The sequence below is a fragment of the Bos indicus genome, chromosome 28 (genome assembly GCF_029378745.1).
Source record: "Bos indicus isolate NIAB-ARS_2022 breed Sahiwal x Tharparkar chromosome 28, NIAB-ARS_B.indTharparkar_mat_pri_1.0, whole genome shotgun sequence".
In the NCBI taxonomy this organism is placed as follows: Eukaryota; Metazoa; Chordata; class Mammalia; order Artiodactyla; family Bovidae; genus Bos; species Bos indicus.
In genome coordinates, this window is record NC_091787.1 from 33,693,105 (window position 1) to 33,719,437 (window position 26,333).

A 26,333-nucleotide genomic window follows, 5' to 3' on the forward strand; every position below is an offset into this window, starting at 1 on the left:
CCTTCCATCAGGTCTAAGAGACAAGGGCTCACAGTCGCCTGTCACACTTAGGCCAAGATGACCCTATCTTCCCCACCTCCATAAAGGCTTGGACACGGTCTGCTGATGTCCACCCTGCCCTGCCACACCTCCCTCCCAGCGACAGACTTATTGTCCGAGACGGGGAATAAAGAGAAAGAAAGCAAATCCTGCTGAGCTGCTCATTAAGATTTTGAAAACGAGGGACTTCCCTGGTGGTCCACTGGTTAACACCCCACGCTGACCATGCAGGGGTCCGGGCTTGATCCTTGGTCAGGGAACTAGACCCTGCATGCCACAACTAAAGAGCCCGCCCACATGTTGCAACTGAGACCTGCCACAGCCAAATTTAAAAAAAAACACAGGATTTTGAAACCTGTCCACAGACAGGAGGCTGCTGACAACGTGAAGGAGGCTGCTGACAACGTGATGGAGGCAGAGGTGCAGGAGCATCTGAGGAGAGTCGTCCCGGCAGGAAGGGAGTGAAAGGAGAGGCAGAGGCGTCCGGGAGCGGGGCCAGGAGAGCTTGCGCAGAGCCCACCACTGGCCTGGCTCCTAACGCCAGGAGAGGGCTACTCTTCCTGCCAACAGAGTTATCTTTTAATCCAACCCCCGGATGACACCATCTGGCAGGAGCAGCTCCTCGGGGCACACGAGTCACGCGGCTGGGCCCTGTCTGTCCCTTCAGGCCGGGGCTTGCCCTGCGATCCCAGGAAGCACAGCCCCTGCCCCTCCGAGGCCTGGCTTCCGACAGGCCTGTGCACGCCTGGGCGGGTGAGGCAGTAGATGAGGAAGTGGAGAAAGCTGCCGTGCCGGGCAGGGTCACCAAACACAAAGACCCAAGAAGGGAAAGCAGTGGCTCCAAGTCACCGGGCAGCTTGGCATCATGCCAGGAAGAAGCAGCCACTCTAGCACCTTCCTTTTCCCCAGATGTAGTGAAGAGCTTTGCAGCTTAAGAACAGCTGATATCAAGTGGCCATGGCGGGCTGCCCGGAATCCTGCGCAGGAGGAATTCTGTGGCCCTGGGCAAGCACAGCAGGCAAGAGCGTGCTGACAGATGCGTGAGACCAGTGAGCAGCACTGCCCAGCCTGCCTCCACTCTATGCACTCTTGACAACTCAAGGACCAGCCTGGAGCAACATGCCTACCTACCGGGAGGATTTCTGAGGTCTCTGTCGTCACCCAGGATACAGAAGCCACATTCTCTTAGAAACAGCAGGCTTGTCCCCGCCTCCACACCAGAGTCTGTCTGGGCGCCTGGCTCTGTGAACATCCAAATCCCACCCACGCCTCCAGCCCCAGTTCAAAAATCCCAGCTCCCCGGGGTGTGGGTAAGAAGACGTGAGGGAGGTGGCAGTCTCGAGGCTGGCGGGGAAGGGGGCACATAACGTGTGTCCTCCAGCTCCGGCAGCACCTGGCAGGCAGCCCTGCAGGTCCTCCCGGCCTCAGGTGCACCATCTCCACAGGCAGCGTCCCCTTGCTGACCAGCTCTCCATGTGCACCTGAAACCTGTCAGAAGGAACCAGGAGCCCAAAGTCCAGATCCAGCGGCCCCAGAGGCTGCTCTGATTTCCCACCATAGCTCAGTGGGTGTGACCTATGGATCCCAACCACCAGATGTGAAATCCTAACTCACCAGCTTAGACTTTGGGCAAGTAGCTTGCCCTCTCTGTCCCTCAAGTCCTCGCATCTGTAAAATGGGGGAAATAAAAGCCCTTCATCTTCGGGTTGCTGGGACAACCCGAGACATCCGTGTCAGCTCCCTGGCACATGCTGTAAGTGGTCAGTAACCGTCTACAACACTTATCATCTACTGCACTGCTCCATCAGGCCTGTTCCCACGAGCTCTGTCCTGGCCCAGCCTCTGCCTGATCCTGACACTCGTCCCACTTTCTCAAGACCAGACTCACACTTGGCAAGCATCCAGTTCTATAGCCTCCCTTAAGAGGAGCCAGCTCTCTGGGGACACATTTCAAACCCTAGTCCCTCCTGCAAAACCTTCTGCCCAGAGCTCAGTTAGGCCATCTGAGTAGCCCCGTGGAGCCAGAAGACAAGAAATGTAGCACAAGATAAACCATGATGGGGAAGGGTTCTCTTCACCCCTCCCAGTCTAGGCCCGAGTCTCTAGCCTCTCCACCCTAGACCCCAAAAGGTATCCACCATCAGACCATCAAAGTTGTCTTAAAAACAAACACATACCCAAACAGATGCAATCTTGTCAGTTCCCTGCTCTACAGCCTTCCATGTCTCCCTCTAGCCTTTTAGGATAAAGTCACAAAGCCTCACCCCAGCACTGAGAAGAAGGAAATACGCACTTGTTAAGCATCTAATTTTCTGCCCAGTTGCACCACTTAATAACTTCCTCCAAGGCTGGTCTTATTACCACATCTCACGGGGGGAGGAAGGCAAGGCTCCAGAACATTAAGCCTCGCCTAAGCTACATGGCTCAGCAGCATCAGAAGCAGACCTGGAGGCCAGGTTCACAGCCTGAATCCCAGCTCCTGCTTCCTTCTCCAGCTCTTCTGCCCCAGTCCCCCCTGACCAGACCACTGTCCAGCCAGCACAGTGCCCACGGTCACCCCGCACACTTGGCTCCTGCCAAGCTCCTCTCCCTCTGCCTGCAATATCCCTACCCATCACCTGACAACTGCTACTCAACCTTCAAAGCCTGGCCCTCAAGTCACCTCCCCCATGAGACCAACCCTCAACCCAGCTCTCCCTTCTATGAGACAAAGCCAGTCCCTTCCTTGAACATGCTCCCCAGGCACCTTGTCTCTACCCACTTTAGAGCACGACTCACCAGTCCCCAAGCCAGCCACGGTGCCATCTGCTCTCTCATGTACATCACTCATCTGGACGCCACCACAGCTCAGTATGTTTGCTTCAATAAGAGAACAATCTTCCTTCTAGACTTACAGACCAGCAAACAGAGGACAGGCAGAGACTCAACTTCTGCAGGGACAACTGGTAAACAGCCCATCTAGAGTGGCTCCCTTGAGATTACACCTGGCCAAGAGTCCATCCCTAGGTGTGTACACCTGAACAAGCTCATCGGGAACAGCAGCTCCAGCGTCAGGAAGCAGCCCATCCAAATGAGAAGCTGGGATAAAAGGCAGCATGGGTGACTTCTGGGAGCCGCGGTGCTGCAGAGAGACCTCTGGGCCTTCTTCAGGCCCCCGCACTGGCAGGGAGCCCCACACAGGGCTCACTCTTACACACAGGGAATGAGCAACAAGCGAGGGGCAGAAGCAGCTCCCCTGGTTGATCTGAACAGAAAGATGCCAGGGCCTGCAGGGGCCCACAGCACCCTGTTCCAGCAGTGTATCAGCCCCACGTCCCTGTGGGGAAGAGGAGGAAAGATGAGCTCCATCCTGACCCACCTGTCCCAGAGCTCCCTTCCCAGGTCTGGCCTGGCCCAGTGAGTTCCTTCTCACCGGGTGGTGTTGGTTAGTGAAACACTCGTGCGTGTATTCATACATGGAGGACACCCAGCTCATCAAAACAGTGGAGACTCCCACTTAACAGACAAGAAAAACAGCAGCCAGAGGTAGGTCCCTAAACAGTACACTTCCCACTCCAGAGCCTCCCTGACCCGCAAGCACATCCCAGTTCTCCCTCAGATGGGAGAACGGATGCTTCCCTGCTTCCCTTCCCTGGGCAGGCTCAGACGCTGAGAAAGCACCATGTGCTAGGGGAAGGCTCTCCCGGGCGCTGGTGAAATGAAGACGAGAGGCCAGCCCACTCTCGAGTTCTGTTTCAGAAGGCGATGGCACCCCACTCCAGTACTCTTGCCTGGAAAATCCCATAGACGGAGGAGCCTGGTGCGCTGCAGTCCATGGGGTCGCTAAGAGTTGGACACGACTGAGCGACTTCACTTTCACGCATTGGAGAAGGAAATGGCAACCCACTCCAGCATTCTTGCCTGGAGAATCCCAGGGACGGGGGAGCCTGGTGGGCTGCCATCTATGGGGTCGCACAGAGTCGGACATGACTGAAGCGACTTAGCAGCAGCAGCAGCAGGGAGGGGCTAGGGAGTCTTCACTTTTCAGACACTTCCCAGGGGATTCTGAAGATGAGGATCCAAAAACCTGCTCGGAGAGGAACCTAGGAGGAACTCAGAATCAATGCCACGAGCCTGGCGATTTTTATCACCAGACTTAAAGACGTCCACACCCTTTGACCCAACAGCCCCACTTCCAGATATGTACCCCAAGGAAATGAAAAAGTACACAGATCCTCGTGGCAACATATGTTGAAAAATAAAAGTGAAAGTGTTAGTCACGCAGTCGTGTTGGGCTCTTTGTGACCCCATTAACTGTAGCCCACCAGGCTCCTCTGTCCATGGGGATTTTCTAGGCAAGAATACTGGGGTGGGTTGCCATGCCCTCCTCCAGGGGATCTTCCTGACCCAGGGATTGAACCCAGGTCTCCTGCATTGTAGGTAGATTCTTTACCATCTGAGCCACCAGGGAGCCTAATTGAAAAATAAGACATTCCTAAATTTCCAATCAAGGGGGACTGGTGACATACATTCTAATAGGGCAATACTGTGCACCCATAAAAAATGATTCCTTTGTTCACTCTTTTAAAACAGCTTTATAGTATCTACCTCCAGCTAGTAAAGGTAAGGTAAGGTGAAGTCGCTCAGTCGTGTCCGACTCTTTGCGACTCCACGGACTGTAGCCTACCAGGCTCTTCCATCCATGGGATTTTCCAGGCATGAGTACTGGGGTAGGTTGCCATTTCCTTCTCCAGAGGATCTTCCCCACCCAGGGATCGAACCCAGGTCTCCTGCATTGTAGGCAGACGCTTTACCGTCTGAGCCACCAGGGTAGTCTAAACAGAGAAGTGAAGTGAAAGTCATTCAGTCATGTCCGACTCTTTGCGACCCCATGGACTGTATAGTCCCTGGAATTCTCCAGGCCAGAGTACTGGAGTGGGTAGCCTTTCCCTTCTCCAGGGGTTCTTCCCAACCCAGGGATTGAACCCAGGTCTTCCACATTGCAGGTGGCTTCTTTATCAGCTGAGCCACAAGGGAAGCCAGTTAGTAAAAGTATCTGCAAAATAAAAGAAGGTAAAAGTACCTTCTTTTGATTACCTGCATTTTCCAAATTCTCTACCATGAACATGGCTAATTATATTTTTTAACTGATTATTTTAATGACCAGCGTCAGACTTAAAACATGAAGCCCGGTTCAGTTAGGAGAGGAAGGACGGCAGACAGCATCTAGTTCAACCATGAACATGAGAGAAGGAACACCTTCCTAGCCACCCCCGAGGTTCTGCTTGAATACTTTACAGCAGCTGGGAGCTCACTCCCTTTCCTAAAGCAGTGACTACTGGCAATTAAAAAGTTGCTCCTTACCCTGACTGTTGCTTCTTGATCCACATACAGGTTTCTCAGGAGACAGGTAAGATGGTCTGGTATTCCCATCTCTTTAAGAGTTTTCCACAGTTTGTTATGATCCACACAGTCAAAGGCTTTAGCATAGTCAATGAAAGAAAGGTAGATGTTTTTCTGAAATTTCCTTGCTTTCTCTATGATCCAGCAAATGCTGGCAACTTGATCTCTGGTTCGTCTGCCTCTTCTAACCAGCTTGAACATATGAAGTTCTCAGTTCATGTACTGCTGGACTCTACCTTCCTGAAGCTAAAACCGCCATCTCCCTTGCAGCACATGGCATCAAAAGCTCAACAAATACAACAGAGCTGTCTTTCTAAAGAACTGACTTCAAGGGTGACTCTACATACTTTCCCACTATGGCCAAGATGCGAATGTGGGTCACTGCAAGCACTGCCGGAGAAGGCAATGGCACCCCACTCCAGTACTCTTACCTGGAAAATCCCATGGACAGAGGAGCCTGGCAGGCTGCAGTCCATGGGGTCGCTAAGAGTAGGACACGACTAAGCAATTTCACTTTCACTTTTCACTTTCATGCATTGGAGAAGGAAATGGCAACCCACTCCAGTACTCTTGCCTGGAGAATCCCAGGGACAGGGGAGCCTGGTGGGCTGCTGTCTATGGGGTCACACTGAGTCGGACACGACTGAAGCGACTTAGCAGCAGCAGCAGCAGCACTGCTGACACATATTCCCAATGCCATGTTTAAATCAAGTGTTTTTTTTTTTTTTTTTAATTTTATTTTATTTTTAAACTTTACATAACTGTATTAGTTTTGCCAAATATCAAAATGAATCCACCACAGGTACACATGTGCTTAAATCAAGTGTTGATCAGGGTTGGGGCGGGATGAACTGGGGGACTGGGATTGCCATATATACACTGTTGATCCTGTGTACAAAATGACTAACGGAACCTACTGTATAGCACAGGGAATTCTACTCAGTGCTCTGCAGTGACCTAAATGATAAGGAAATCTGAAAAAGAGGAGATACATGTATATGTAGGGCTTACCAGGGCGCTAAGTGGTAAAGAATCCACCTGCCAATGCAAGAGACGCAAGTTCAACCCCTGGATTGGGAAGGTTCCCTGGACAAGAAAATGGCAAATCCTTATTCTTGCCTGGAGTATCCCATGGACAGAGGAGCCTGGTGGGCTACAGTCCATGGGTCACAAAGAGCCCAACACGACTTTTATTCTTGCCTGGAGTATCCCATGGACAGAGGAGCCTGGTGGGCTACAGTCCATGGGTCACAAAGAGCCCAACACGACTGAGCGACTGAACAAGCACGCACCCATGCATACGTATATGTACAGATGATTTACTTTGCTGTATAGCAGAAACTATTAAAACACAGCACTGTAAAGCAACTATACTCCAATAAAAAAATTTTTTAATTAAAAATAAATCAAGAGTTGGTCACCTCCCCACAATCACCTAGATGAATATCATAAACACCCACGTCCCTTTGGAGTCACTGAGTCAATTGTTCCCCAAACTACAGCTGCCCCTCCCCAACTCGTGACTACGACAGCCCTGCAATGGCTTGGGAAACTCTTCACTGAGGCCACTTTTGGGTAAGCAATCTGCCTGAGGTTGCCAGATCAGCCAAAACACACAGATGCTACACCATTAGAAACTGGGCCGTCTGGAGCAGCCCAGTTGGGAGCAAGCAAAAGACCTTTCCCTTGAGGACAGCAGCCCATAGAAAAGTGATGTTTCCTTCTTACCTCTCGTCTTATTTATTTCCTTTTACTCCCATTTCTCTTCCACTCTTCTCCCCCAGACACAGAAGCGACCATTGTTCTATCTTTTTCTTTGTGTTCTTGCAAAATGGGCATTGTTTTGTATTATTAATTTATGTCAGTGTCCACCTCGCTCTACTTCCTACTTTTTCACCTAGCACTAACTACGCTTTAAGCTCCATCCCATCGCCATGGGTGTGTCTCAGTCACTTGGATACACTGCACTGTCAGCTCTCCCAGGGACGGATGCCACCCACAGAGCACTGAGCACCCCTTCAGGGATAGGGAGGGGGCCTGGGGCACTGGCATCCAGGAGAGGGCCTGCAGGGTCAGGGCTCAGCAGCAGCCCTGCCAGAGGCTGCAGGACAGCCGTACCCACAGGGGTGAGTCCCCACCACCCCACACCCTGCTGTCCACTGCCATCTAGCTTTCTAGTTTCTGCGAAGTCTAAGAGGTGGAAAAGGAGAGTTCATCGCCAATTCTTACCAAACCTGCCAGAACCACGCCTACTAGGAGAGTGACAAGAAAAGCATTTGCCAAGGTAAGCATCAGTGGCCCTGATGGAAATAATTGCTCCTTAATAAAAACCTCCACTGGGAAAGCTCACTACAGCCTGATAGAGCACAAACATCAAGCACCGCCTCGCAAAACGCCCTGGGTCCCACCTGCTCCGATGGGTGGAGGATCCTCCCAAGGACATGACCGTTCAAGAATAAGCGACAAGGGGTTCTCGGGCTCCTTCACTTCTTTGTCATCACACAATTGCACCACCGAGCACTACAGTGCACAGTTCCTACCACACGTGACTCCCCATGTGATCTGACAGCACCCGAGGCAGTCTACCTGTTCAATGCGTCCCAGCAAGGTCAAAATGCTTTCAAGATTGCTAAATGCAGATTCCAATCTCTGTGCTAACTTCATCATGGATCAGGACCCAAGAGTTTACAGATCAGCACTGGTTTGTGGACCATACCCTGAGCACGAGAAAGAAGGGGGAACAAACCAACCAAGCTGCCCCAGAAGTCACTGGAGGGCAGTGCTTAAGAGCCCTGGGATTGGGGCATCAATAACAAAACAAGTTACAGCTTACACAGTGTCTACTGGGTGCAAAGGACTGCTCTCAACACTTCACAAATAGTAGCTCCTTTAATTCTTACAAGACAAAGTATCCTATGCAACAGAAACACCTATCACCTGTACAGCACACAACCACCTACCTGCTTTCACACCAGCTCAGGAGATGACAGTGCAATCCCCGCCAGAGACGAGGCTTGGCGAGCCTGTATGAGGTAGCCGTGGGGACACAGCTAGAGGGCACTGGTCACTTGTTCCCCCTCAGCCACTTCACTCTTCAACCACTCCCGTCTCCTCCACAGAGAGAAGGCCAGCAAATGCGAATAGGCCTCAAGTCTCCTGGAGAACTTGGAAAGTATGAAAGTGTTAGTCGCTCAGTCGCATCTGACTCTTTGGGACCGCATGGACTGTAGCCCACCAGCTCCTCTGTCCGTGGGGATTCTCCAGGCTGGAATACTGGAGTAGGGTGCCATTCCCTTCTCCAAGGGATCTTCTCAACCCAGGGATCGAACCTGGGTCTCCTGCATGGCAGGCGGATTCTTTACTATCTAAGCCACCAGGGAAGCCCTTGAAACCCATTTCTAAATATACCAGCTGTAATTCTCAGACTTCAAACTTAGGAGGAAAAAGAAGGCCTTCTAATCCACCTAACAAGTCACAGAAATCCAATGATTTCAGGGATTCCAAGGGGGCTGACCAGTCAGTCTGAACCCCCTCCCCCCACCATCTTCTGGCCACAGTGCCCTCTCCCGCACTCCACAGACCACCCCCCTGCCCATGCCAACTCCACCTATTCCTCTAGGATGGCCAGGCTCAGATAGCCTCCCAGAGGTGCAGGTGCAGGAAGAATGACTGGATGTGACAGCCAGGCCTGCCCTATGCCTTCCGGTTATCCTGACCCCATTTTCCCAGGGCCTGATGAGTACATGCTCTAAACAGCAGCTCGGAATTCCCATGAAGACCCACTCTTCATAGAATGGATTTTCTCCCAAGCCTGCTGCCCCTACTGTGCATGCTGCCTCATTAAGCCAGCCTTCCTCCTCGCCCCTCTCCAGCGCCCACCCAGCCTGCCAGCCACCCACCGGCACCAGCTCATCGTACACTGACCTTCAGGCGGCCTTCTCTATGCCGCATGACCTGCCCAGCTGGATCCCGGCTCCCTCGGGCTTGGGCTTTCCAATGAGATAATGAACTGCTGGTGGGCAGCAGCCACCTTCTCAGTCACTCTTCTGAGAATCTTATAGATTTTTGTAACCAAACACACTTGCATCTGCTTTACAAACCACAAAATGGAAGGTGAGGAGTAGGAAGTCGATAAGCTAAGCTGATTACTTTTCAGGATTTCTAAAAGCTCTAGTCTAGACAGTGCAACCATAAATGAAAACCTTTGAGGAAGAATAGGACATAATTTCCATCTGAAAGGGCAGATCCAGGTCGGGGTGTCCAGTATGGGACTGTGGTTGTCATTCACGAGCGAGGCTAACGTTCTCCTCTCTGCAAGCTCAACATTTAGCGCCTGGGTGGGGCACTGACCAGGTACACACTGGATGGATGACGGGCGGGCAGAGGGGTAGGCAGATGGACGGATAAAACCTGGCTCCACTTCTGTCTGGGCTCCACCCCAAAGGCTGAATGATCTCATGCAAGAAGACACGGACTGCCTCCACTGAGTCTGCATATGAGAAGCCTTAATGTACAGGAGGCTCAAGGCAGAAACAGGAGCCCATGCGAAATTCCACAACTTCCCGTGCAAAGCAACGACAAATGGTCACTGTTTTGTTTCCTCTCCCTGAGTTCATAAAATGGGTGAGAATATATGACAAGATTCATAAAAGTGGTCTGCCATTTTCCATCAGAAATGAGTTAGGAGAGGGGCTTCCCTGGTGGTCTAGTGGTTAAGAATCTGCCTTGCAATGCAGGGGACACCAATGTAATCCCTGGTCCAGGAAGATCCCACATGCCACAGGACAACTAAGCCGGTGTGCCTGCATGCCACATCTACTGAAGTCTGCCCGCTCTAGGACCCACGCGCCATAAGAGAAGCCACCACAATGAGAAGCCTGTGCGCCACAGCTAGAGAGCAGCCCCCTGTTCGCCACAGCTAGAGAAAGCCCGCACGCAGCAACAGGGACCCCTAAAGAAACAAATAAAAACAACCAAAAATAAATAAAAATTTTAAACAAAAAGTAAAAAAAGAAATGAGTTAGGAGAATAGACGGTCCATGTGTAAACTCGCACTCAGGCCATAAATTCTAAGCTGTTTCAGGCTCAGCTATATTTTTTCCAAGAGAAGGACCCAGAGCCAGCACATTTTAGTTTTGTTTATTTTCTTGCCGTTTCCTGGATCCAGTTTCCACTGAGGTTGGCCATGGGGGTGGGCCAGCTCAGTGTCCACAGGCCTTTACCCTCTTATCTTTATTAAAGGCTGTTCTTCTGAGGCAAGAGGCTTGGTGGCGTCATTTCGCTGCTTGAACTCTGTCCTGTGACTAAGCACTAAGAAGCCACAGCAGTCAGCGCTGGAAGTTTTTGCTGTATCATATAAAGAATGAGACAAGGAGGTGCCTCCTGCCAACATCAGACCCATTCTCTGACTCAGCACTAAATGTAGATGTCACGTCCTACGTTTGCATCTGAACAGTACCCTCTGTGTGACAGGTGCTCAGAACATGTCTGCTGGATGAATGAACACTGTCATGAAGAAGAGAAAGGGTGCGCAAGGCTTGGGACACAGAAATCTCAATGGGGACCTTCACAGGATGGCCCAGAGTACAGAACAAATGCAGACTCTAAAGAAACGGACAAGGACTCCAAAGGCTCCCCGGTCTCCTCTCAGCAGCTGGAGGCCCCGAGAAGCTGAAGAACTTCTTTTGGCCAAGTCCACCCATTAGTGGAACATAAATACTAATACCACCTGCATGATCTGATAAAAGATTTTTCTCAATGGTCAGGAAGAAGAGCTGCAGCACAATTCCATGAACTGCTGCAATGCCCTGTTACATGCTGGAAAGGCTGCTGCCTGCAAAGCCAGGCCCAGATCAGGAAAAACTAGCCAAGGCTCTGAGACTCCCCGCCCAGCCTGTGGCTGGCAGAGAAGACTGGGAAGGAGCTCTGGCCTGGGGAGAAACCTGGACCCTGTGTCTGGCTCCGCCAGGGCACGCTATGCAAGCCTGGGGGAGTCCCTCTGTGTCTCTGGACTGCTAGTTCTTCATTTCTAAAATCAGCAGTCTGGGCAAAGTCATCTCTAAGATCCCTTCCAGCCGTGATGCTCAACAATCTTAAGCTGCTTAAGAAACATAAACAGGAAATGAAAGTTCTGGCCAGATAAGACGAAAAAGAGGTTACCCTGAGCAAGAAGAATTGGAGGTTATTGTGACTATTAAAAAGGTCATTATATTTCTTTAAAAGTATGCCTTCTTACATCAAAATTTAAAAATATAATTAAGTTTCTTCCCATGTGGTTTGTTATCCTCTTACTCAGTCTTGGCCAGATAGATTTTCACCACATTTGAACAGCAGCTTTACAATGGTCAAAGTGATAGACAAGAATATTTGTCTGAGGATCCCAGGCCATGTTAAGGAGTTAGTTACCATCCAGACAAATAACCTGAAATTGACCCAGAAAGAAGCCGGACAGCCACCCAGGAAAGAGATAGGCCACACCCAGAAAAACACTGTGGGCAGAGAAAACCCCCCCTGGCTTGAGACAGCCACCAAGGCCACAGCTCAGAGTCACAAGTGATTATCTCTGCTGGCTTTCCACACAGGCGGCTCCAGGAACCCCACCTGAAGGCTACAGGTCAGAAGAAGCTTATTTATCCATCAGCAACTAACCGTTCTCTTAGGCCATGTAGGGGTAGGGCCAGTCAGTGATGGTATTTTTAAAAAAGTAATTTTTCAAAAAAGGTAACCACTTTCCACCTGACCCCATCTGATGAGGTTTCACTCTGCTCCTTCCCCATCACTGCCTTGGGTAGCAGAGAATATTTTTTTTAAGTAGCTGGTCATTTGTCATTTTTGAGAGCATGGTTCATCCCCAAAGAAAACCTACACAGGTAAACAGAGGAAACAGGCAAAGGCCTGAGTATCTGGTGCAAAAACAGCCTCTGCATCTAGCTGTCACTCACTACCCAGCTCAGTTCAGGTAAAGGAAGGTGAGACTCTGGGTGGCTCTTCACCTCCCTCATCATAGAGAGCATCTTACAATAAAAGCATCCAGGCACAGTCGTTTCCAAACTCAGTTCCAGGGAATCCTGAGAACTCAAAGAACCCTACGGAGGCACCTCAGGGAGTCCACAAGGAAAAGGGGCGAGCGCCAAGCCTCCGTAGCCCCTGTCTAGCTTATATATCTGGCTTACTCACCTAAGAGTCCAGTTAGTGAAAAAAACCCCACAGCTAAAAAAGTAAAATAATTTAATTCATAAACAACAGTTACATTTCACATGTTATTTCCTATTAATTGTCTGTAACAGTCCCGTGAGGAACCTGGGGCTACATGGGTTTGTGATCAGATTCCACAATCCACTCCTTAACATAACCACCCCACGCTCATCCAGCATCTACGTGGACTCTCAGGGAAGGAATGTCACCACCTTCCACAGTCCACTCCATGGCTGGATGGCACAGACCATGAAAACAAGCTCTTCCCTAAACAAAAAGCCCAGGGAAGGGTCCCAGGCAACCTTATTAATGTGTGGACCTTTTTAAAATCCGGATTTAAACAAACCATCTATAAAAAGGCATTCCTGCAATAAGGAAAGTGTGAAAGTCACTCAGTTGTGTCTGACTCTTTGCAACTTCATGGACTGTAGCCCACCAGAGCCTCTGTCTATGGAATACTCCAGGCCAGAATGCTAGAGTAGATAACTGTTCCCTTCTCCAGGGGATCTTCCCAACTCAGGGATCAAACCCAGGTCTCCCACGTTGAAGGCGGATTCTTTACCATCTGAGCCACCAGGGAAGCCCATTAAGGAAAACTGAATATCAGTTGGATATGAGAAGACATTAAATTGTTAATACAGTCAGCTATAAAAAACTTTTTTCTTTTTATGATTTTATTTCTTAGAGACACTTCCTGAAGCATTTATGGAGCAAGTAATATGATGGCTGGGATTTATCTGAAAATATTATAGAAAACAAAAGTTTGGGAGCTGGGAGTTTGTAATCTCTGCACATGTTTGAGTATTTTATAATATATAGTTTCAAATGAAGATAGGAGGGAGAGAGAAAGGTCCTTCCTTATATTGGATTCAATTCTGTCTCCCAGTATCTTCTACCAGTTAGCTCTCTGGGGTCAGAAAGAATCAGGTCTCATCACCTGTCCATGTCCATCTGAAAACAGGCATCCAGGCCCCTCTAAGTCACCTTTCCTTTAAAATAACTCTTCCCTGGGTCCTTTTGGAGCTGAACTCCTCACAGCTCATGGCAATGCCCTCCTTAACTGCAGACCCCAGGACCAGAGCACTGTGAAGGCGTGTTCTGAGCAGCCGCAGGAACGTGAACTTCCAGACCCATGGCACACGCTCCACCCTCCCTTGAGCATCTCTCTGTACCCTGTGACACTTCCTGATTCCAAGGACAGGTAGGGGATTGGCTCTCCACTGGAGGGCAGGTACCTCCTAGAGCAGGAGCAGAAGCAGCAGCAACAGCTTGCCCTCACTTCACATAAATCTCCTAGATCCTCACCAAAGCCCTACGAGGAGAATGTTAGTCCTTTGACAGATAAGGAAAAAGAAAACCCAAAGAGGTTAAGCGATTTGTTAAAATCACATAGCCTGAGATGGAAGACCCAAGATTTAAACTTGTGGGGGTTCCCCAAGTGTGGGCTCATGACTCTCAGCTCTTTGTGGCCTTACTCCTGGGCTCCAAACCCATCAGTGACGCTCAGGCCACCTGCGTCATTCAGCTGTATCACCCATCTTTTTAGAAGTAACATCATTCTCCGGGTCACCTTCCAAATCTCCAGCCCAACAACTCCCCAGGGCTCAGAAAGATTCACACAACAGTTAACCAATCCTGAACCTACAGTCACCAAACCACCAGGACAGGTCTCTACAAATCCTTCCAAGGTGCCCCCCAGAAACCCCAACTATGGACCAAAGTCTAGTTTTAGAGAAGACGACAATAGGTTTAACCATCTCAAACAATAATCATCATGAACGAGACCATTCCTATTGAGCTACACTAGGGAAATGAAGGACCAGAGAGGTCATACTTCTTACTTAGGCAAGATCACACACTCTTCCCTAAAAATCTACTGGTCCCGGAATCCACTACATGTCAGAATCAGCAACGTAGCAAAAAAAAAAAAAAATCAAATAATCATATGCCCATTTCAGCTGGTATCAGAATTTAAGGTTTTTTTGTTTCTTGAATGAAAGAGTTGTGAGAAAATTCAAAAAACGATGGTATACACTGATGCTCCAACTCCCTGCACTAATGCTCAAGTTTCCCAAGAGTGCACTTCTCAGAACACTCACGTTGCAAGATGCTCAATGGAAAAGGGCTTTGTGGTCAAATCAGTTTGGGAAACACTGCACAGTGAACCCACTCCAGTGAAGTTCCAAGGCGGGCTTACTGGTAGCTTGAAAGGCCCCAGTAAAGGAGCCTGCGTGACCTTCTCAAAACAACACTGCTCAAATGTACTTAACCACAGGACCCCTTTTACAAATAACACCACTGACATCCCACCAAACTACTGTTTAGAAGATGTTTTTGTGGGAAATGCTGATCTAGGTTTTTCTAAAGAAAAATCTTAACAGCCAGTTACCCTGGATTCAAGTCTATATAACCAAACTAACCCTGAATGGGATAAAGAACAAGCGTCTACAAAGCAGAAATAACTAACATACTTCTAGGCCTCTGGGGATGGAGATATTAGTATTGCAAACTTGAAGGAAATGTGTGAACATCTCCTGGCCAGATATGAGCGCTGCTGGGATTCTATGGTCAACAACTCCTGTCCTCAAAAGAGTCACAGATGACTATTAAAATATTTAAAGTCCAAAAGGAATGTCTCGAGACTTTCCAAAATGAGTCTGGGGGGAAAAATTACACAATTTTTAGAAAATAATAAAACATAAACTGGGACTCCAGGCAGGACACTCACCCCTGAGTCAAGGTGCTGTAGACAGTAGGAATTCCTTTAATTAAAACTCAAACAGTATGGAAATTCCTTAAAGAATTAACACAGAATTATCACATCAACCATAATTCCACTCCTGGATATATAACCAAACGAACTGAAAGTAGGGCCTCAAAGAGGTATTTGTGCACCAATGTTCACAGCAGTTTTATTCACAAGAGGCGAAAGGAACCCAAGAGTCCATTGGCAGATGAATAGATAAATGTGGTATATACATGAAATGGAATATTATTCAGTCTTTAAAAAGGAAGGAAATTCTGTCACATGTTACAACATGGGTGAACGTTGAGGATATTACCCTAAGTGAAATAAGCCAGTCACAGAAAGACAAACAGTGTATGACTCCACTTACACAAGCTAGCTAAAGGAATCAAATTCACAGAAACCAAGTGGAACGGTGATTCCCAGAGGTGGAGGAGGGAGGAAGGAGGAGTTATTGTTTAATGGACACAGAGTTTTAGTTTCGCAAGATGTCAAAGTTCCAGAAATCTCTTACTCAACAATGAGAATATACTTAGCACTTCTGAACTGCACATTTAAAATGGTTAAGATGGTAAATTTTATATTATGTGTTCTTTAAAAATTTAAAAATAAAATGGAAATTCTGACATGGATGACCCATGAAGACATGATGCTAAGTGAAAACAAGCCAGTCACAAAATGATGAATACTCTACGATTCCATTTATATGAGATACCAGAACAGTTAAATTCAGAGACAGAAAGTATAATAGAATGGTGGTTGTAGAGGCTGGGGGGAGGGGAGAATGGAGAGTTATTGTTTAATTGATAGAGTTTCAGTTTCGTAAGATGAAAAACGTTCTAGAGATGGATGGTGCGGATGGTTGCACAATGAGAATGTACTTAACAGCACTGAAATGGACACTTAATAGTGAACAAGATAATTATTTACATGTTACAGATATTTCGCCATAATACAAAAAACAGCAAAAAAATATTTCAAATGGTAAATGTTATGCTATGTGTATTTTACCACAGTATTAAAAAAAGTACAAAGCAAATGGATTATGACCCTTAGTGTGAAATGAAACATCAAGGTCAACAGTCACCCCACAATTACCCACCAAGGGTTCAGAATTGGATGGCAAACATGGAACACTCAAAGTATCTGTTTAATTTAAAATATTTCTGTAGCACTTTCATGGAACTCTGTCTCAAACACATCAATAGACACACACAATTCAGAGATACCAGGGAAACAGGTGGGGGGAAAACAAACAAACAAACAATATCTCCCCAACTCAATCCCATTTTTCTTTTCTTTTTTTCTCAATCCCATTTAAAATTATTTTCTGAACATGTTCAGCCTCCCTACTGCACAGGACTACAGGCAGTTCAGCCTTCTTGCTCTGTGCCCACTATTTGTGTGGCTCACATCTTCCCAAGATATAGGAAATAAAGAGCCCCCTCATGATGGTGGTTGGAATGCTGCCTCTGCTACTAAGTCACTTCAGTTGTGTGTGACTCTGTGCGACCCCGTAGACGGCAGCCCACCAGGCTCTTCTGTCCCTGGGATTCTCCAGGCAAGAACACTGGAGTGGGTTGCCATTTCCTTCTCCAGTGCATGAAAGCAAAAAGTGAAAGTAAAGTCGCTCAGTCGTGTCCGACTTAGCAACCCCATGGACTGCAGCTTACCAGGTTCCTCTGTCCATGGGATTTTCCAGGCAAGAGTACGGGAGTGGGTGCCATTGCCTTCTCCGGTGGTTGGACTGAGGTGGACCAAAACAACAAAGACAAAATACTTCTACACTGCTTAGTTTTTCAGGAAATAGAAAGCCAGAGTACAAAAATCACTCAGCACTAACGCTAAATCCAAAAACAGTGAGCATGGTACATAGCCAGAAGAAGTCTCAGAAGTCTAACCCAACCCCATCACCCAGCTTCCCTGGACCTAATGACACCTTGCAAGTACTGAGAACCCTACAGCAGGGGTCCCCAGCCTCCGGGCGGTAGACCGGGACCTCCTGTCAGATCAGCGGTGGCATTAGATTAGAAACTATAGCACAACAAATGTAATCCCCTTGAATCATCCCAAAACCATCCCCCACCCCCATCCCGTGGAAAATCTGTCTTCCATGAAATCAGTCCCTGGTGCCAGAAAGGTTGGGGACTGCTGCCCTAGAGGACTGAGGCAGTCCTGAACTTCTTCCAGCTTTACCTCATCTAGCTTTTCACTGGAAAAAAAACAAGCCCTGGATAGTTAAGAGGCTCATCAAAGGTCAAGATGTTGCAGTTAGGAACAGATTCCCATCCAAAACTCTTTTGAGGACACCAAGTTGACACTCAAATTCTAAGCGCAGAGAGGGAAGGGCGCTCCAGTCCTGCAACAGGTACTAGGGTTGCTCCACAGGACTTCTGGCAGCCAGTCCCACATTGCTGGTACCTGAGGGGTGACTTGGGGACTTCCGACACCAAAGTCACACCATCTGCTTCCATCACAGACACCCTGGGGAAGGGGATGTCCGTGTGTGCATCTGGAACTCACCCTAGCCTTCCTGCACTCTCACAGCCTTCTGTCACCGTGAAGTCACCACCTAGGAATCTGCACCTATTTCTGAAGAGGATCTGGACTCCACAGGGACACGCCACTCATTCGTCACACCAGCTGAATAGTTATTCATGCAACAGAAATTTACTGAATGCCCATTCTGGGCCAGGCTCTGTTCTAGGCATTGGGAATACAATAGCAAATTTGGCTCACGGAGGTTACATTCTACTCTTCGTGATCCACAGCCACAGTAAAAGCAACCCTGACATCCGTTTAGCATAGTTTATAAGGAGTTCTCACATAACCCTCAGATAAATCAGGAGAATCCCAAACTTCTGGTTCTAAGGCTAGTTCCAGGCTTCATTGTCCACCACACTAAACAGATCAGATCAGATCAAATCAGTCGCTCAGTCGTGTCCGACTCTTTGCAACCCCATTAATCACAGCATGCCAGGCCTCCCTGTCCATCACCAACTTCCGAAGTTCACTAAGACTCACGTCCATCGAGTCAGTGATGCCATCCAGCCATCTCATCCTCTGTCGTCCCCTTCTCCTCTTGCCCCCAATCCCTCTGCTCCTTTTTTCCTACCATGGATTGTCAAATAGCACAATGAAGTAGTTATTGTTTTAAATATTCTGTAGAGAGGGAGGAGATCAAGCCAGTAAATACTAAAGGAAATCAATCCTGAATATTCATTGGAAGGACTGATGCTAAAGCTGAAACTCCAATACTTGGCCACCTGATGCAAAGAACTGACTCCTTGGAAAAGACCCTGATGCTGGAAAAGATTGAAGGCAGGAGGAGAAGGGGATGACAAAGGACGAGATGGTTGCATGGCATCACCAACTCAGTGGACATGAATTTCAGCAAACTCTGGGAGATGGCAAAGGACAATGAAGCCTAGCGTGCTGCAGCCTATGGGGTCACAGAATCAGCTACAACTGAGTAACTGAACAACAACAGAGAGGGAGATGAGTTCAGTAAGGCTAACTGTCTTGCTTAAAGTCTTAAAGTCCAGTTGACCTATTTGAAATCCTAAAAGATGATGCTGTGAAAGTGCTGCACTCAATATGCCAGCAAATTTGGAAAACTCAGCAGTGGCCACAGGACTGGAAAAGGTCAGTTTTCATCCCAATACCAAAGAAAGGCAATGCCAAAGAATGTTCAAACTACCACACAATTGCACTTATCTCACACGCTAGCAAAGTAATGCTCAAAATTCTCCAAGTGAGGCTTCAACAGTATGTGAACTGAGAACTTCCAGATGTTCAAGCTGGATTCAGAAAAGGCAGAGGAACCAGAGATTAAATTGCCAACATCCAGTGGATCATCAAAAAAAAGCAAGAGAATTCCAGAAAAACATCTACTTCTGCTTCATTGACTACGCCAAAGCCTTTGACTGTATGGATCACGACAAACTGTGGAAAATTCTTCAAGAGATGGGAATACCAGACCATCTTACCTGCCTCCTGAGAAATCTGCATGCAGCTCAAGAAGCAACAGTTAGAACCCGACACGGAACACAACAGACCGGTTTCACATTGGAAAAGGAGTCCGTCAAGGTTGTATATTGTCACCCTGCTTTATTTAACTTATACGCAGAGTACACCATGTGAAATCCCAGGCTGGATGAAGCACACGCTGGAATCAGCATTGCTGGGAGAAATATCAATAACCTCAGATAGGCAGATGACACCACCCTTATGGCAGAAAGTGAAGAGGAACTGAAAAGCCTCTTGATGAAAGTGAAAGAGGAGAATGAAAAAGCTTCAAGTCAAAAGCTGTGGTACATATACACAATGGAATATTACTCAGCCATTAATGCATTTGAATCAGTTCTAATGGGGTGGATGAAACTGGAGCCTATCATACAGAGTGAAGTAAGCCAGAAAGAAAAACACCAATACAGTATACTAACACATATATATGGAATTTAGAAAGATAGTAATGATAACCCTGTATGCGAGACAGCAAAAGAGACACAGATGTATAGAACAGTCTTTGGACTCTGTGGGAGAGGGTGAGGGTGGGATGATTTGGGAGAATGGCATTGAAACATGCATATTATCATATGTGAAAAGAATCACCAGTCCAGGTTCGATGCATGAGACAGGGTGCTCGGGGCTGGTGCACTGGGATGACCCAAAGGGATGGGGAGGGAGGTGGGAGGGGGTGTTCAGGATGGGGAACATGTGTATACCCGTGGCGGATTCACGTCAATGTATGGCAAAACCACTACAATATTGTAAAGTAATTAGCCTCCAATTAAAATAAAGAAATGTATATATATTTTAAAAAGCTTCAAGTCTAAAACCTAGTAAAATCTGACAACCTCTCCCACCACCCCACACCAAACTGCATCATCATATGAAGATGAGACCACATGTAGTAGACATTCACCTGATGCTTTACCTGCACAACATCCTTTCTACTCTCTTTTGAGAACTGCTTCTTCCCACTCTAAAGAACCACATGGTACTGGTACAAGCTGCCAATCACAGCATCCCATCAGGCTACCCTACTGGTTGGGCCAATCCTCTAGCCCTAGCCACAGAGACTGGATCTCACACGGACATGTGACCATAGTTAAGCCAATCAGAATCCTTCCATGAGATTTTTCTGCCTGGTTTAGTGGATTCAGCTCCCTTTATTCTCTGGTCAGAGGCTGTGAAGATGAAGCCAAGAGGGGCCTGAGGTCATGTTCCAGGATGACATTAACAGAAAAAGCCCACGGCATTCAGGATCAATCACCCAACCCCAATCCATTCCAAGGTTTTGGAATATTATACAATCAATCCCTCTTTCCTGTCTAATACAGTTTGAGCTAAGTTTCTGTTGCCTGCGATCATAGATGCCTGATCTAATACATAGAGGGATAAATAATAACTGCCTTTCTGTTAGAAATCTCATTTCAATCATTACTTTCAAGTTCTTCTACCACTTCCTCTTAAGACAATTAAAATAACCAAATGAGGGCTTCCCTGGTGGCTCAATGGTGAGGAATCTGCCTGACAATAAAAGGTCCAGATAACCTCTAATGAATAATAGATAATCCACACCTGACAATCAGCAGCCAAGTGGCACTCCTCCTACTAGAAACGCCTGACAGGGTTATTTCTTTTTAGAAAACTCCTTCAGCTTTAATTTCTGACAAGTGTACAAAGCCTCAACTCCAAGTAGTATATAAACCCCTCGCTCCGCCTAGCCATCATGGTCCTTCATCCCCACCCATCTAGAGCCAATGCCAAAGCCCTGCTCACTCAGGCTGGTCTAATTTCTATGACCTGAAAACATACTGCTCCTCTCATGGTCTCTGCTCTTGTTTCTCCTACCCAAAACTTCCTCCTTCCCCTCTGCACGCTCAGAGAACCCCTTCAACACCGTGCTCAAGCCACAACCCCTCCTCGAAGCCTTCCTCGGCTTCTTCAGAAAACACTACTGTCTCCATCCTCTTAATTCTAGTGAAGCCAAGGCAGTCTGCTCACCAGGAAACTAAAGAGGAGGCACAGAGGGCACGAGAGGAGACATTCGGCTCAGGACACGCGGGAGGGAGGGCAGCCAGCAGTCACCATGTTCTGCAGCTTTTGCACCACTTGAGAGGCATGCTGGGAAAAGTCTGGGGAGCCCTCCACGTGTAGATGGTAACTAGAGCCACCAGAGGCGGATGAGAGCATGTGTGGAAAGCATGTGGTAGACAGAGTTATGATGATGATGATGTGCGTGCTCAGTTGTGTCTGACTCATTGCAACCCCACAGAGTGGAGCCCACCAGGATCCTCTGTCTATGGAATCTTCCAGTAAAGAATCCTGGAGCGGGTTGCCACTTCCTACCCCAGGGGATCTTTCTGGCCCAGGGATCAAACCTGCATCTCTTGCACTGGCAGGCAGATTCGTTACCATGGAGCCCTGTGGTATTTCTATCGCTCAGTTAATCTGTCTCATAATGTCACTCTTCTCAGTGTCCCATTCCCCTACCTAGGCAGTGAGCGGCAGGCTGGAATTACATCCTATGCACCCTGGCCCTGTCTGCACCAAACACAGGACCGGACACTTCGATCCTCCTCAATCACATTTTGCCTCCCAGTAGTTGAGGCAGGCCATGCAGCCCCAACTCACAGACGAGGACCCCGAGGCCCAGGGCCAGGCGGTTGAGGAGCTTCAAGAGAGAAAACCCAGATGTCGGCAAATGAATCAAAGAGAAAAAACAAAGGACCTCATGGGTTCCAAGTAAACAAACCTGATCCTGGTACAATTGCGGAAAAAACTAGAGACCTGAGCCAGTCAGAAGAGAACAGCTCTCTCCTCTCTCTACCACCAGCAGGGACAAAGGTACCTATTCCCTTCTTAAACATTCATGTAATGGGACAAGGGAAAGCTACAAAACTCCACAGAGCTCCCAATGCAGGAAATGGCTTGAAGCTGTAATGCGAGGGCCTACCCAGGTAACAGGAAAAACCACCAAGGACATGGAAGCTGGAGCGCTACACTTAGCCTGACACCAGCTCCCTTCTACCCTGTGACTTCCAGTCTGTCCTCAGATCTCACAGACAGGCCCGGAACCCTGCGTCTGCAGAAAAGGCAACACTCACGCCACTGGGTGCCACAGAATTGAGTGAAATATTAAAGTATGCTGTAAGATAGAAAATGCTCAATAGCAATGTACTGTCAATTCTGGTACAGAAGTCCCCCTTGCCCCCAGAATAAAGCCACACTGTGGTTTCTTAGTCACCTTCAAACTCCAGGCCTAAGCGTCGTAGACTATAAATGTCCGGGCTATCTCTAATTGAGCATGAGCAGAATAGATGAGTTTGATTTGCTTACCTGCCCAATGCCACCTAGACCAGTTTCCCCCAGTTCCAGACCCCAAGTGGGGAGCCGTCAGACATCATTTCCCCGCAGCACAACAAAGTCCCACAGCACACGAGTGCTAGCCAGGGGATGGGCATTCCAGACCAGGGGTCCACATGGGATGTGGAATCCACCAAGGGAGCCCTTAACTGGGTGATGGCAGCACCTTGGATGGAGAAACAGTGACAAGGGCGCCTCCCCTTGAGGCTGTGGGTCCTTGGGAAGCCAACAGCTTCCTCCCTGGAGCTCCCACAAGAGCCCTGCACTAAAGCTGACCGAGAGGCAGAGCTGTGCACCTGTGTGCAAGGTGGAACCTGCTGGGAGAGCAAAGACCAGGACACAGGGCTGAACCTCCCTGGCTTTGGCTCCTCAGGGATGAAACTGGTGCCTCTATCCCTTCAACCTGAGCAGTCCTTTTAGGCAATGAGCTTTGTACCATAAGAGGGGCTCCCTGGCTGCAAGAAAATATGCTGGAAAAATCACTTCACAGTAATTCATCCTTTACAAAGATCCCAAGGCTCTGCGATTTATGTCGCACCACGTCATCCCTCATCCCCAAAAGCTCTACATGGCATCTTACCAGGTCAAATGCCATCCTATTGTTTTCTAAAGTATTAACTAAAATTGGGCTTCCCTTGTGGCTCAGTCAGTAAAGAGACCACCTGCAATGCAGGAGTCCCAAGTTTGATCCCTGAGTCGGGAAGATCACCTGGAGAAGGAAATGGCAACCCACTCCAATATTCTTGCCCGGGAAATCCCATGGACAGAGGAGCCTGGTGGGTAACAGTCCATGGGGTCGCAAGAGTTGGACACGACTTAGCGAACAACAACCAAACCAAAATGAACAACTTTGCTTGGAAAAGCTACACAGCTCTACACTGTGTTAAAACTAGGGTCTGAAAAGCTGCCCTTGAGAATAAAATCCAAACCTTATTTCATGCTTTCCTTAGAAGTCAGACCAGCTTCCAGAACTTCAGCTCGGAGAGGCCCCACCATATCCACCAGGCATGGAAAAGAGAGGGACCTAATTAATGACAATTCATCTATTCCAGAGATTAAAGCTAGCCCTGATTCAAACACATCCCACCCAGAACTTGAGTCTGCATTCTAACTTCCGCCAGCTTCCTTGATCAATTTCTTCCTTCAAACACAGACAGCTAGGCAGACAGCAAGGCAATTAAAAAGATACTATGTATAAAATAGGTAAATAACTGGAGAACCTACTGTGTAACACAGGGAATTCTACACAATGCTTTGTGGTGATCTAAATGGGAAGGAAATCTACAAAAGAGGGGATATAGGATATACCTTTAGCTGACTCACTTAGTACAAGTGAGAAACTAACAGCAGAAAATACTACAACATTGCACTCCAATAAAAAAATTAATTAAAAAAAAAAAAGAAGAAAAAGTTAGCCCAAAGAGATTATCCTCTGACCTTATTATCCTCAGAGCCACATCCAACAGCTCTTCTTAACATCTTCCAAACCATCATCCCAGGGGAGGACTAGGTTGACCAGCATAAATGATCGTAATTGGGGGACAATGCAGATTTGAGAGACAAAAATGCTCGAGTCAGAAACCCACAGTGGAAACAGAAGGGCCACCAATGAAACGATCTGCTGTGTAGCCAGCAGTTCAGTCTCTGTATGTCAGCTGCCTTCACTACAAAAAGTCGGTTGGGATGGCCAATATCCAACGGAGTTGTTATCAGGAACAGCTTATAAAATCATCTCCTTAATAAGTCAGGCTTTTAACAGCCAAATGAACGGGTCTCATCAGCCTGTGGCCTACAAGTTGTTACAGGCAGTTTGTCAGCCCTCTCCATTCACTTTTAAAACAAACACAAGACATCGAAAAGGTGGCACTTGCTGCTTCCTGGCTCCAAAGGGGTTAAATAAAACAATGGGTCATAATTGGAAACTCCTGGTGCCCAATACTTTGAGCGACTTAACCACTCCAAGCTGGAGTTTTCTCTCTGGCAAAGTAGGAATCGTAGCTCACAGAGTGGTAACAACGAAACGTGACAAAGCAGAGTGCCTGTCACAACAGTAGGTGCCCAACAATTGCTGGCTCTTCCTTCCTCAGAGCTATGCTTTCTTCTTCAGCTTCCCTGTCTAAAAGCCTGGCTTTCCACAGTCCCCAAACAGGCCACGCCAAGCCTACCAGTTGTCACCAACTCCCAGTAATACTCCCCCCCACACACATACACAGGAATACTCAAGGATTCATCACCCACCATCCAAGGGTACCAGCCACCAGCCTTCCCTCCTCAAACAGCTGGCGCACCCTCAGGGAAGGAACTGAGCCCCAGCAGCTACTACTAAGATTTTCCCATGGTGCAATGCAACTCCCCCCAACTTTTCCCGGCCCACAGTTTCCAAAGAAACCTAGCAGGCATCGTGCATAATCAACCACAAGTCTCGCCGAGCAAAACAGACTTGAGCTCAGAGCAGAGGGAGCTAAGAAAATCAGAAAGTGAGAAGGCACGAGTGGTCCTGAAACCGGGTGCCAGGGACCAAAATTCAGGAGTACCAGCCCTGGCCTGGGTTTTATTCTTTTAGACCTTAACATTGATTAAAGGCTAGCAGAGGTTCTCAAAGGACTGATGGATGAAGAGTCTTAGAAAAGGGACTGACTAGACGTACCTCCGAGGTCGCCCCGCAGGCTGGACCCGGCGGTCGCTAGTGGACCCCGCTGCGTGCCGCGGCACCTGGAGAATGAAGGCCTACAGTGCCCGGCATTGTTCACAGCAAGGGCGGGATTGGAGGAGGTGGGAAGCGGGGGGCGGCGGGGGGGAGGGGGTCCACGCATCAGCCCCTCCCCCGGCGGGCTGAAGGAAAGCCAATTTTCCCCGCGGCCAGCGCCAGGTAGATGAATGGCCCTCGCGACCTCCCCTCTCGGAGAACCGGAGAGAGGAGTTGCGGAAGGCGGATGCGAGGGGCCGGGCAGAGGGGTCTGACACTCACCGGCGCCCTCGGCGGGCTGCGGCGGCCCGACGACGCCGTTCAGGTAGAGGATGGGCAGCAGGTGAGGCTGCGTCTTCTCCAGCGCCGCCCGCAGGTCGTGGAAGTGGTCCCGCTCCTTGGCCAGCAGCAGCTTGAGAAGCAGCTCCGCCTTGGCGCCTCCCGCCTCCTCGTCCAGCTGCCGCCGCTCGCCGGGGCTCAGCGCTCCCGCGGCCTCGAGCAGCCCGAGCACGGCCTCCACCTCCGTCATGGCCTGGGCCAGGCTCTGCTGACACTGGGCGAGCAGCTCCCGGCGCTGGGGCTCCATGGTGGCGGCCGCCCCGCCCCGCCCGGCCGGACGGCTCCGGGCTCCCCGAGGCCGGCGGGCGCGCGCGCGCAGGCGGGCAAGCGGGCGGGCGGCGACGGGACCCGGGCGCCTCGGGGCGGCGAGCGCTGGCGGTCGCCCTAGCGCGCCGGGAGCCGCGAGGCCGCGGGGGCCATGGGCCGGGGCCTGGGCGGGCTGGGGACCCGGGCGGCTAGCGGCGCTCAGCAGCGGCCGCCTCCCGGGCTCAGGAGCGCAGCCATGTTGGCTGCGGCGGCGGCGGCGGGACTGGAAGAGGAGGAGGAGGAGGAGACGGAGGAGGAGAAGGAGGA

The 26,333-nt window shown here is 49.0% G+C and overlaps 1 protein-coding gene across 6 annotated transcripts in view; it reads right to left on the bottom strand.

The window, feature by feature from the left end:
- The window catches only part of DLG5 (discs large MAGUK scaffold protein 5), a 123,436-nt gene extending 97,366 nt beyond the window's left edge, over positions 1 to 26,070 (bottom strand). For 5 of the 6 annotated variants that reach the window (XM_070782241.1, XM_070782240.1, XM_019953877.2 and 2 more), the window contains exon 1: positions 25,704 to 26,070. In XM_070782241.1, coding sequence (XP_070638342.1) covers positions 25,704 to 26,007 — 304 coding nt within the window. In that variant the 5' untranslated portion in view covers positions 26,008 to 26,070. The remainder of the gene's footprint in view (positions 1 to 25,703) is intronic. The other variant, XM_019953878.2, reaches the window with a different exon arrangement.
- Between the last annotated feature and the right edge of the window lie 263 nt (positions 26,071 to 26,333).